The sequence below is a fragment of the Pyxicephalus adspersus genome, chromosome 1 (assembly GCF_032062135.1).
Source record: "Pyxicephalus adspersus chromosome 1, UCB_Pads_2.0, whole genome shotgun sequence".
NCBI classification, from domain to species: domain Eukaryota; kingdom Metazoa; phylum Chordata; class Amphibia; order Anura; family Pyxicephalidae; genus Pyxicephalus; species Pyxicephalus adspersus.
Genome location: NC_092858.1, coordinates 52,001,147 through 52,015,025, shown reverse-complemented (window position 1 = coordinate 52,015,025; position 13,879 = coordinate 52,001,147). Strand labels below are relative to the sequence as shown.

General features: G+C 37.5%; 1 protein-coding gene across 1 annotated transcript; it reads left to right on the top strand.

Annotated features, from left to right (window-relative positions):
- Positions 1–6,957: 6,957 nt before the first annotated feature.
- Positions 6,958–11,493, top strand: PCDH20 (protocadherin 20). The gene is made up of 2 exons (XM_072410488.1): positions 6,958–7,066; positions 7,558–11,493. Exons 1-2 carry the CDS (start codon positions 7,019–7,021, stop codon positions 10,192–10,194), a joined length of 2,685 nt encoding a protein of 894 aa, XP_072266589.1. The 5' UTR covers positions 6,958–7,018; the 3' UTR covers positions 10,195–11,493.
- The last annotated feature ends 2,386 nt before the right edge of the window (positions 11,494–13,879 follow it).

Here is a 13,879-nt window from a genome sequence, read left to right as displayed (position 1 = left end):
ACTGAAAAAAAAGATTCATGAATCTATACCCTAAAATACATTCATCTTCTGACTGCCAGTTAGACAAGCAGTTTTTAGAGTAAAGTTTCACTCCACGTTCTAAAGGTACATTTTGTAAACCACTGTTTACCTGCCCAAGTATCATGGGCTCACTTGCAAACATGTTATTTATTCAGTATTAAAAAAAAGCTGTGCTGAGAGAAGCATGTATAAAATCCCTTAAATACCAAAATAATGCAACAGGTAAACCCAGAGTGAAAATATGAACTGAGGCAAATGACCTTTTCACATGTGGACTGCTAAATGACAGATTGCCACTTAGGTGAACGTGCGATAGAAGTCAGTCAAGGTTTTATCATGGTTGCCCCATTCCATATTATTAAAGCTGACACTTTTCTGAATAGGATAAAATGCCAGCAAATGTATGCCACAGCAAATACATCAACATGACCTTAAAAATGCATGACTTACTGTGACACACCTATCAGACTATTTATGCAATATATTCTAAAAAAAAGTGGAGCTAATGTACAGGTTGAGGCTGATTACTGCCCTGTGAAAATTATATAAACTCCCTGAATTGATTACTATACTCTCCAGAAAGAATTCCTATTATTCAGGCTTCTTTAGCAAATGAATATACACAGCACATTTTTTGCTAAATATCTGTCCTTATTGTTTCTGCAAGATCGTGCTTTTCTTTTTTACAAGGGCTACCATTTCAACACATGTAAAGTGTGCAATGTAGTGGAACTAATCCCAAAAATCAAAAAACTGTGAGCAAGCAAGCTCTTTATTGCTGGAGGGACGTGTTATTGCTTTCTGAAATAAAAGCCAACTTATCTGGCTTTTCACAATCTTCGGCAGAATGTATACTAAGCTGTGCAAACATATATCATTAATACACCCCGTCAAACCTTCCTGGATTCGTACATTCAGCCTGGTCAATCAAGATGGCTGAAGATCCAGAACCTGGAAAAGGATCAGGTGAAAATGTCAATTTTGGCCAAGCAGTGAAGAGAGGCGACTTTATTTACACTTCAATGTCAGCAATCACATGGAAGTCTCTTCTGTATTTTGAGCACAAAAGTAATGGGTAGACGACGTTTATTTAAAATTTAGGACACCAGTGCTTTTATAATACTGACCCTCCAACATCCCTTTATATTTGACCTGTTTAGTCTTTAGTATCCGATCCCAAGTTTATTGCCACAATTGCTGTAGAACCTGTAGCAGGTGTTTTAGTAACCATAATTTATAAAGAGGAGCATTGTGACACATCTTCCCATCACTTTTTCTTTTTCCATCTATTTGCATTTTCCCTTTTCCTGTATTCCTAAACTAATGCTTATCTATCCCCCAATAAATATCAATAACAATAAATAAAAGGTTCTGTAACAGGCCTACTATTTTTCAGTCTCGAACATTCCATACCAGGACATAATTGTTATATACCATACTATGTTTGGAATAGTCCAAACATGAGACAGCAGGCTTCCAGTTAAAATTCAGTGCAGGCTCTGACCTGTATCTTTGTTGTTTTGTTCTATGTGCTGACCTTGCTGCAATAAACTGGTAACTCAGCTGAGCAACTAACGGACTCACTCAACTTCCTGACTGTCTGGAGCAAGATAGTAATATAGACACTTATATTATAGTGCAGAGTTTGTCCGGTGAAGCTCTATCCCCTCCCTGCTTTGGGATCACACTAAGCACTAATGCTGCATGAATAAATGGCACACCTGCGCCTCACCTCCGCAGGTGAAAACCCAGACATGAGTCTGGTGGAAACCATCCCACTCTTTTACCTGGTCAAACTCCAGGACCCCTAAAATACCTAAAAAGGCAGAAAATAGAAACATTTCCTGGAGCCTTAAAACATGTAGTATCATTGTCTGTACAGTACATACACCCCATCCAACACTTCCCCTGCAAGGCTTTAGGACAAAGTCACAATATAAATATATATATGTATATATATATATATATATATATATATATATATACATAAATTGGCTTTTCCTGCAAGAAAATATGGCTGCTCCTTTTCATTTTATTCCGAACTTTCTGTTAATCCCTAGGTGACTGCTGACCTCTTTGATCAAAAAAGAGGCAGGGGAAGTGAGAGGGAGCAGAGTACACATAACTAGCAGGCACATCCAATATTTGCATTTAAAATCTTGCTGCCTATATTTCTGGATCAACTGAATATTTTGATGTTTTTTTTTTTTTTAAGGCAACATTTATTCATAAATTTTGCCTAATATCATAAATATAATCACATTTTATATCATACTAATATCATAAATATAATCACATTTTATATTTTTGATTTCTCAACAGTAAGACGTAGTTTGTACTAACAATATTCGTTCTCGATATTTATAGACAGTGAGTTCTATTAATAGTCATCAAAGTCAGTAAAACTGGGACCAGACTAGCAGCTTTGAATGAGGTTTTAGGCATTTTTACAGCTACAAACCATGCATTACATAAGAAAAACAAGAAAGTTTGTCCTGCAACAATTTTTAGTTTGTCTCATTTTGGCTTGAGAGATGATTTTTGGATTCTGCACTTATGCAATTAAAGCAGTGGTGTATATAATGTGCAGACCACTAGCAGCGGTGCTGCCTAATGCTTGCTGTAATATATAAGATGCTCCAGCAAATAATGTGGTACAAAGAGACCCAGTGATAGCTGCAGATAAAGATGATGATGACTTCTTAAAAATACAACTTTATGTGCTAAAACTAAAGTTCCTGCCTAATACAGTCACTGTTTCTGAAAGGACATTAATCTCTTGGTCTTTACAGTAGTAGTATAAAGTATCATCATGCAGACTGGTTCAAGTGTGTGCCCATGCCCCTGTGCATGGCTGTAAGAAAGGATATGGGCAGGAGTGTGCTCCTATGCACTTGATAGTATCTATATTTTGGGATAACTTGTGGGGACCTGTATTGTGCCCTGTTCTTTCAAAATTTTTATATTTCCCTCTGTGTTACTATTGATGACCTTGACTTGTTCCTCGACCTGCTTTTGTCTCCTGCCTTGTACTGCATTTGTCTATACATTGCCAGTTTCTGCCGTAATCGTATCTAGTGTGTACATTATTGGTGGATTATTATTACTGGTTTTCAAACAATAATTATTGCACGTGTGTCCCTAGCCTTATCAAATGAATAACCAAGAGCATGGCTGCCCCTCAGTCCCTTGTACATGTCTGGCCAATAATGGTAGATCTGGGCATTATGGAACAACCCACTAAACGATTCTTCAAAAACTGAATGACTAAACTTCGGACTGAATTTGACAGCAGCTCTAGCAACCACGACACATTTATATGACCTTGCCCTTGGCACTGAAGCTCTCAGATCTTGAAAGGCTATGTAGGTCCTTATGGGTCGGTACCAAAATACACAAATGACAATTATAAATTTGCTGTAAATTCAGTTTGCAATTAATGCAAATGCATGCACAAGTACATGCACAATGACATCACAATGCAACAAGTTATCATGCAACAGTGTTTGTGCCCTAAGTGACATGTGACAGTAGTAACTTTTTAGCAGCTAAAAATTTCCCACTGCAAAAATGCATTCAACAACTGAGCCAGAACATTCTTTTCCCAAATTTCTGAAACACAAACCTCTAATTGACTACAATTCATTTTTTTGCTAGCAACAAAAACTAAGGATAACAGAGCAGCTACAAAAATTTCTTGTGAAGCATAGGCCATACCAGCATAATAGGCTCAAATATCTGTGCCACATCCCAGAAACAACATTGCCAGTAATGATCATTTCATGTCAATGGATGTCTTGACCTAGTTAATGATGGGTGACGTTATAATATCCCTTAATAGAGCAGTGAGAAAGGTCTTTCCTCTTAACAAGCTATGTATCATATTTAAACTGAAAAACATGTGCAAGCTCTGTGACCCATGTAATTACAAGCCAGTATACATGACCTGGTGGGGATGGAAAACCATAGAAACTGGACAAAGACTATTTAGTGGTAGTAAGGAAATGTAACATCAATACAAACACTTAAGAAATAACACTTGATTGCGGGTCATTTGGGAGGAAAAATGTCTGGTGTCAATGTCTGTGGGAAAATTGGAATTTTATATAAAAAAGAAACAGGTACATATAGGTCAGTAGGGGCTGCCGGAGTACTGTGGTGGTTGTTGTGGGACAAAGGGATGACGTGGAGGGTAATGAGGGCCAGAGGGGTATAGTGATGGTTGGTGGCTCATGTAGATAACTGGGGGGTACAGGATATATTGGTTGTCAGTAGGGACTAGGGAGTATATTTGAGGTCAGGAACACACTGGTGGTTATTTGGGGATGTTGCAGTACATTGGTAATCAGTGATGGCTGGAAGGGTACATTGCACTACACTTAAGGCTGGAGGGTAACATTATTGTGGGCTGAGTACAATAGTGGTTGGTAGGCACTTACCTTGTAGGTCTATGTGTCCCACACTGCTACTCTCTCCCTTTGCCATGACTATGCAAAGTCTGTCGGGTAGAAAGTCATTCTGTCCAAAGCTTTTGCACAGAAAAGCGCGACACTGCCTGATTACTTAAGACACCAGGATTGAGTGAAACCAAGGATTGTCCCTTGGAATTTAGAAAGGTTGGGGTGGTATGCTCTTTGTACACACTTTCAACCCTTGTACCCATTACTGTCCCCCCTCCTGAACACACTGTCCTTTTCCTCACACACAACTCCATATTGCCTCTGTACACATACCTCCCTACACACTATGCTTCCTAATTCACCTGCAATTAACCCCCCTCACTGCACACATAGACCCTGCAAACACATCACCCCCTCCCCTTTCCCATTTACACACTGCCCTCTTGGACATATTGCCCTCCTTTCCCCCCAGGATTTCCCCCTGAAATCAAGACAGCCACACTTAATGCAGGACTGCTGACAGGTATGCATTTATTGCATCTTTTAGAGATTCATCACCATGCCTAGCATTAAATTGTTGTGTAACAACTGAACTACTGTTTGAAGCTAAGTAGCTAGGTGATAACTTATTTTCCTTAGAGACGATTAATTTAACTAAATGAATAAGGCCAAGCTATGTTGATATTAATTATCCAGTAATATGTGAGCAAATATCCTCTTTATTTTTGTTTATTTCTTTGTACATAAATAGGTATCCCTTGCAAAGAACGTTTTCACTTTGTTTCACTTCATCAACTAAGATAAGTGGAAATTCATGACTAGGGTAGCCCGTACCTAGCCCCTTCACCTTTCCCCCCACCAAATACTTACGGATACCTCACTCTTGCCAGCACTCCTCTTGACCTTGCTTCCCCCTTTTACCCCCAAATAATACACTACAACAACCTGGATTTAAATGGCTGGCAAGCAGCCGTTTATTAATAGATTAGCTTTTAACTCTTACATCCCCTTACACCTCCTCCCCCCTCCCTCCCTCCCCCCCCCTTTTGGCTCGGGTCTGTCCGTGCACCAAGTCATGCTGCCTTCCGCATATTTAATGCTACAGGCCTCTCTTTATACAAAGTAAACACGTTGTACTTCATATAACATAACAAAAAAATAATCTTTATGGCAGAAGGGGATGTCCCTGCAATAAAATAACTTGACCTGCCAGATCCCGGTTTTTTACGTACACTTACCTGTCTTTGTTTAGGTAGTCCAAGCACGCCCTGGGGGACACAGCACATTTTGACATCATGCACAGCTCAGCATTTTTTTAAAGAAGATTGTGATTAGGTAGGTAAAAATGTTTTATTGCAGAAGGGACATCCTATCCTTTCTGCAATACAAAATCCTGTCTGATCACACATTTTCTAAGCCGAACCATAGTTACGCTTTAATGTGTCGGTGCCATTGACATTGAATGGCACTACAACGTCTTATTGCACATATTTTGAAAAGTTTGAAATTAATAGGTGAATGTCCTGGAAATATTTGCTGTACAAATCCCATATACCATCTTTATAAATAGACCCCTAAGTGGGACTTTAGACTTTCAGTGTGCTTCAATATTTGTGAGAACACAAAATATTTATCTGAACAAATATGTAAAAATAAAAAATGCAAACAAACCTAGGCTACATTCAGTTATATATTAATATTTACATAGACCAATACAATACAATACACATAGTACAATCTATTTTACAAACAATGAGAGAGATAGAGATAAACACAAACTGTTATATAAATGTGTGGCTAAACCTTATGGCCATTACTTTTTTATTGTATTATTGTCTGTCCTTCACTGTAAGAGCAGGTTCCAGGCAAGTCATGGTTATGCCAGTACTGAGAAGGTTAAGTGTGCTGTCACAGCTGCCTGCTACACAGATTGCACTTTCCAGCCAGCACACATAGCAGAAAATGTGATAAATCTGGTCTCAGGTCTGAAGGGAACATTTCAACTCACAGCATCCTGGGGAAGGCATCCCTTTCTTTAAAGCCAGAGCACAAAGCAAGAATTAAATGTGGAATGACCATACAACTCAGCATACTGTGAGAGGGAGGGAGGGAGCTCTGCACAGCAGCTCTGGCAGATTACTCAGACACACAGCCCTAAAGCAGCAGGTGAGATTTATCCCATTTCTAGATATTTTATTTTAGCTACTACAGTAGATTCTGGCCATATATATAGTGATCAAATTGCACTTTAGTGATCACTATCATATTTAATTTCTATTGCTTTTCCCAATCTGTAGAATCTGATTAAGCTTTCTATAAAGTTTCCTTGAGTTTTTGTATAGATACCCCATACAAAATGATTCTATTGAGTAGATTAGAGGCAGTCCATCCCATGTCTATGCTTTGTTAATTGATGTATGTGTGGCTATTGGCTGAGGCTGCCCAGGGATTTGCATGAGCAGAGAGGGAGTGTCTGTATCTTTAACACCAGGAACTAAATGACTGCAGTTTCATTGGGACTAAACTACCAAGGGAATGAAAGGATCACACAGCACACAGGAGGACAGAGCTGGCTTCTAAAGCCTTTTAACCTGGATATGGGGCAGCAAGCCAATCCAACCAGGATCACACTAACCCAGGCACAGGTAGGTGATCTGTTAGTCCAGCAGAACAAGCAGTTGTGCAACTGGAAGCTTTAGTGATGTTTAAATAACTATGAGTGATCTTAATAAGGGAAATGTTGAAGTGTGTAGTGATGTGCACATTGAAATGTATTCAGTAATGTGACAGTGCTGCATAGATTAAAATAAAATGACACTTGAAAAAAATTCATCATATGACAATATTAGATAGAGGGAAAAAAAACAATTTAGCTAATTGGATTTGGAAGCTTGACAGCATTGCTGTGCCAGTTTTTAATGAGTGTTATACAGAAATGTTGTTTTTTTAAATAGATGTATTTTAATACCTAATCCTAAATACTGATAATTGAAAACAATGCCAATAAATCTAAAATATGGACTTTTAATTGCTCTGTAAATACCAAGCAAATGTACTTGTGTTTGACAGCAAATCAATTAGATAAACTTGATAGTTACTTATATACTAATTTCCATTTGTCTTTTTATTTAAACAGCCCTACTTGTTTTTTTATCTATCCGTCCTCTTCATTGGACCCAGTCTGGGTTTAGCAAGTTACAGCTCAGCTTCGGAATTGTTGTACACATTGCAGGAAGGATTACCTAAGGGGATTCTCATTGGAAATATTGTGCATGATCTGCAGCTGGGTCTCCTTACTGACCCCCCTCTTCTGTTCAGCCTGGCATCTAAAGGGCTTAGTGGGAAATATGTGACACTCGATAACAGCACAGGGGAACTGTACACATCAGCAGAGGAGTTGGACAGAGAAACCCTCTGCCCGCAGAACTCTGGCATTCAGGATTGTGTCCTTCTGCTAGATATTATCATTTTGCCACAGGAATACTTCCGGCTCATCAAAGTAAAGATTGCTATCATTGATGTGAATGATAATGCCCCAGTGTTCCCTGTGGTACAGATTTATATTACTGTTCCAGAGAATGCTCCTGTTAACACAAGGCTGGTTATAGAACATCCTGCCAATGACCCTGATGTGGGGATGAATGGGGTCCAGACCTACAGATTAGTGGACAACTATGGCGTGTTTACTCTAGATGTAGAAGAAAATGAGAGTGGGGAAAGAACACCTTACCTAATCATAATGGGACCTTTGGACAGAGAGGTAAAATCTGAGTATAAAACAATTGTAATTGCCGAAGATGGAGGTAATCCACCTCTTGTTGGCTCTGCCACCCTTTCCATTCTCATAAGTGATGTGAATGACAACTGTCCTCAGTTCAATGAGTCTTTGATTAATGTGACACTTCCTGGGAACTCAAGCACTGGGACAAAGGTAACTTCAGTGCAAGCTGAGGATAAGGATTTGGGAAGCAATGCTCTGATCACCTATGCCTTCAGTGAACGAGTTCCACAGTCATCAAAAGAACTTTTTGACTTGGATGAATCAACAGGAATAATAAAACTTTCCAAGAAGATAGTTGGTGGTACCATGAAACAACATAAGTTAACTGTACTTGCCAACGGTCCAGGGTGCATCCCAGCTGTGATAACTGTGGTTATTTCTATTGTCAAAGTTACTTTTCGCCCACCAGAAGTCACACCTCGTTATATTGCCACAGAAGAAAATGGGATTGTATATTTAAAAGAGCTAGAACCTGTCAATTCTCCAATTGCGTTTTTTACTATAAAAGACCCAGATGGCAAATACAAGGTAAGTTGCCACTTGGAGGGAGAAGGACCATTTCGTTTGACTGCATACAAGCCATATACAAATGAGTATTTGCTTGAAACTACCAATGCCCTAGATTATGAAGAAAAGCGGGTGTATAATATAGCAGTGGTTGCAGCTAGCATACACGGGGCTCAGGTTAAAAAGTCATTGCAAGTTCAGATCCTGGATGAGAATGATAATGCTCCTGTTTTCACACAGTCTACAATAGAAGTAAGCATCGAGGAAAACAACCCAGTCAATGCTTTTTTGGCCAAATTATATGCTACAGATGTTGACAGTGGTGAAAGAGGACAGGTTTCCTATTATTTGGGGGCTGATGCACCTTCTTATTTTGCTCTCGACAAACAAACAGGAATTCTTACAGTTTCTACAATGCTAGACCGAGAGGAGAAGGAGAGATACAGGTTCACTGTAAAAGCCAGAGATTCTGGCAAACCTCCAAAGGAGTCCGTAGCCACTGTTCATATTACCGTCCTGGACAAAAATGACAACAGCCCTCGTTTCATCAACAAAGATTTCAGCTTTTTTGTTCCTGAGAACTTTCCAGGCTTTGGTGAAATTGGAGTAATCAGCGTCACAGATGCTGACTCTGGACAGAATGGGTGGGTTGCTCTTTCCATAGTGAATGGAAGTGACATTTTTGTCATTGACACTGGCAAAGGACTCTTGAGAGCAAAGGTATCACTGGACAGAGAACAACAGAGTTCTTATACTCTATGGGTGGAAGCGTCTGATGGTGGTGACCCAACCTTGTCTTCTACAGCTAAAATTACCATACTACTTCTGGATGTTAATGATAACCCACCAGTGGTGTTATTCCCCCAGTCTAACATGTCTTATCTTCTCGTCCTGCCTTCAACTCTCCCGGGGTCTCCTGTCACTGAGGTATATGCTGTGGATAAAGACACAGGAATGAATGCAGTTATTGCTTACAGCATAATAGGAAGGAGAGGTCCCAGGCCAGAGTCATTTAAGATTGATCCCAAAACAGGGAATATCACTTTGGAAGAGACCTTGATGAGGAATGACTATGGTTTATACAGGTTGTTAGTGAAAGTTAGTGATCATGGGTATCCAGAGCCACTGTTCTCCACAGTGATGGTTAATCTGTTTGTAAATGACACTGTCAGCAATGAAAGCTACATAGAAAATCTGCTTAAAAAAGATCCCGATATTAACATAGAAGAAAAAGAGCCACAGATAGCAATTGAGCCCACTCAGAAAAAAATGGAGACAGATTCCTGTGTCCCTACACTGGTCACCCTGTCTATCTTCTGCTTTGCCTCAGTCATTTTGGTCACTCTAATGGCAATGTATATCTGCCTGAGGAGAGGCAAAAAAGCTCACAGGATCAATGAAAATCTCGAAGTGCAAATCCCACTAAATGGTAAAATAGACTTCCATTTGCTTGATAAAAAGCCAATTGAGATTTCTAATATCTAAGGGTGTTTTTTTTTCTTTTTTGCTGATCAACAATCTGTTGAAGAATGGAAAATTATAATTAACACAATGTGTTGACAATGGTTTTTCATGAAGGACCACTAATTTATACCTATAATAATATATATGTAAATAACTCTTTTCAGCTTTTTTTTATTAAAGCAACAATTCTTACAAATATGTAAATGTTTTTATACTTATGCAATGCACTGCTACGAACAGAGTCAATAACTCTTTGATAAACTCCGTTTTATTTCAAACTCCAGTGATCACAATATATAGAGATTAGGCAGAGCATTATAAACTGTCAATGTTTGTTGTTAACCAGCAGAGGGCCCAACACTATAAGAAGTCAAAAAAGGTATGCAGAATATTTTTTTAATGTTTTATTGTCATATACCATTTGCATAACTAAACCCCATCTATATTTATAAAAAGTGTGAAAAAGACAGTTTTGATACACTGAATGTATTTTATTGTACCTCACTCTAAAAAATTACATACGTTTAAAGTGCAATTCCTTTTAAAGCAAAGCTATCGACGATGCAAATTAAAATGTATACAGTATATGGCTTTGCTGGCAATGTTGTATTGATATATGATGTATTTGGTGCATATGTGATATGTTAAAAAAAAAAATCACATATTGCCTTTAGCTAGTTGTGATGACTGGTAAAGCACGTACTTGACAATCATACCCAAAACACTTGTCAATGTATTTTCACTTTTTTATATTAACAAGATTTTATTTTAGTCATTTTTATTTTATGTCTTGGTGAGCCATCATGGTTTATTTTACAGCAAATAATGATCTAGTGTTTACTTGACAAACAGATCTATAGCACAGTGACCTATTCTTTTAATCATGGTGTTTTGCTAAGTGTTGTTAGTTTGTTTGGCTGTGCTTAAGTGGAAATAAAGCACTACTTTTCAAGTATTGTGTTAGTTTTTCCACACTGTTTTCTCCTGTAGGACAGCATAAATAGCAATACAATTTATGGAGTAGTGTAATATTTATTTACATGATGTTGTCTTTAGAATTCACAAACATTGTGTTCATTAAAGTGCTGACTATTATGGATTTTGTTGTATTATTACTGAATTGGCCTAAAAACAACTGCAGACATTAAAGACAAATATTATAAGACCACATGATATTTTATTGTAAATAGCTGGCAAAATGTGACTGTTTTTTAAGAAAAAAAAAAGGAGGTAAAAAGTTGATGAATTTCTGCATTATGTCTGTACAGTACCAAAAGTGTTTATATGTCTTTAAATTAAAGCTATATATTTTCATAAAAAGTATTTGTTTGAATCATTTGATCAGGACATATGTAATATGATTTCCCTGAACAATTTAACATTTGTATCTGCTTTTTTTGTTTTTTTTAGAATTCTGTAAAATGCGAATCAATAATTGCATAACTAGGAATATTCTGTCTTTACACTCTTATCTACACAATTCCCTGTCTGTTTGCACTATGGTGAAAGGTTGTGTGACACATTGATTGAAAAAAACCTTAAAGCCTAAATGCACTGACAAAATTTAGCATCATCAGTATCCTTTAGTAACATAACATCTTTTAACCTAAATATTTACATAATTTCAAAGTAATATGAGGTTTTGACTTGGTATTTTGTTTGTTAAATACCCTGCTATTGTTTTATCATAAGCTATCAAATCGACACAATTGTGAAAACATTAGTATTTTCTCCATATGTTTTTAGATTGTTAGTACTGCTGCATCAGTTTACAACATTATTCTTTTTATGTATCCTGCGTACAGCAGTACAAAATATAGCTATTTTTTACTACTCATGATATTAGTATACAGTGACGTCCTAACATAGAAACAAAGAAATTTGATGGCAGTATAAAGCATCAATCGAGTCTGCCCTTTTTTTTTTTGTTTTGAAGATTGTTTTTGCAGGTCATGTTTGAATTTACTTACAGTTGACTACCTCTGCTGATTCAAGCATTAGCTGCTCTTTTGGTAAAATAATACTTTCTAAGTTTCGTTTTTTAAGCTTTTCTGCTGCATGGCAAAGGTCTTCTTTGGGTAGGAAAATTAGGTTTGCTAACTATCTCCCAAAGATCACTATAATAGGCTGTTATTGTGATCGGTTAATTGGTAACCACACTGACTGGTTTCTGATCCGGTTGAGATCTGCAGCTTTGTCGGTGACAGTATGTAGGAGTGTGCAAAGTTGCAACTTTAATTAGCATTCTCTGCACAGGTTGCTAGGAATGAGAACTTTGAACTACAGAATGCAGTCTTCTAGTAAACTGTTCAGTTACAATTCAGAAGATATTTAATTTTACTTCCATTTGTAGGATTGTACAATTAGAATGCTATGTATGGCCATCTTTAGTAATTGTAGCATACTTAGAAGGCTATTTAAATTTGATCATTTTAGTTACTTCAGTTCACCAGTTTGGCTCTCAAATGTTCTGGTCCTATTGTAAAAGAAATGGAAGTCCAAGTGTTGGTTGGATCCCATATCTTTAGGACACCTTTTAAAATTGTGAAGTGGAGAATTGAACATTGTAAATGTATATGTTTCAGAGTGTAAGTAGCCAATGCATGTGTTGTGTTGTTTTTTATTTAATAATGTTTAAACATAATAGTTGTTGGCTTTTGAGGTGCAGTGGGGGCTTTGTACTATTCATTGGTGACCTTGATCAGGAACTTGAACTTGCCCAATTTTTTTGCACTTTGTCAAACTATATTACATGGGACGGAGAGGTGTGCAACCGCCTCTCTTCACCTGCTGGGAAAAGTGTACTGCACAATGCTGACTATCTAATATTTGCTGTCAGTCTGAAGGTTTTAATGCATATCATACATTATGTAAGGTACTCTTTGTCATTTATGCAAGAGATGAGGTTGCTGTGAAGCTGCCTGTCCTTTTGCAAGCTTGGCAAGGACATTTTTTAAATGTAAGGCATGTTTTAAAAACACATCAGTCTACAGTTATATATTAGAAAATAGAATCATCCAGGGGATAGGGGTACAATCCACATCTTTAACTCTTGGATTCCCCTCTTTATTGTTTAACCATTCTTAATATTCCTTTCACCATGCAGAAGTGAAGATAGATATTTTCTGAATTGAATTTAGAGTACTTGTTCATCAGTGTATCATAAAGCGTAATAAAAATGAAACAACTGCTGACCTTTCCATTTAAAATGTCTAAATCAGGATTTCCGAGTTCAGTTTGCTTTTCCTGGCTGCATTATTGCTATGGGCCTGTGACTCTGTACAGAAGCGAAAGATATCCAGCAGTTTATTTTTCTGTCTTTTTAGATGTTTTGGATGTTTTTCAAAGTGAAAACATGCATAAAACATACATAATCTTGTAGGAAGCCTTTTTTTAATAAAATGAATGGTGTAGTTCCTATTCTTTTACGCTAGTAATTGTAGACAGGGCCATATTTATTAGTTGTGCTGCCCATGGCACTTCACATTGATGAATGTCTACTTGAGGAAAGCCTAGTCTGGGACTTTGTTGAGGAAGCTGCGTGCATGGTGGAAAAACTTCAAGCTTAAGGATTAGTTGAAATTGGTGTGTACGGTAACAATAGTAAACCATGGCAATGGCTTCTAGTCATCCATGGTGTACCAAAAAATCTTGTGTCACTGGTGCATCCATTATTACATTTGAAAAACAAATATATATTTTGGGC

Bases quoted from the DNA above. Each gene is read 5' to 3' on its own strand.
- PCDH20 (XM_072410488.1), top strand. From the start codon at position 7,019: ATGGGGCAGCAAGCCAATCCAACCAGGATCACACTAACCCAGGCACAG. The intron at 7,067-7,557 runs GTAGGTGATCTG...TTATTTAAACAG, and splicing joins TCACACTAACCCAGGCACAG to CCCTACTTGTTTTTTTATCT.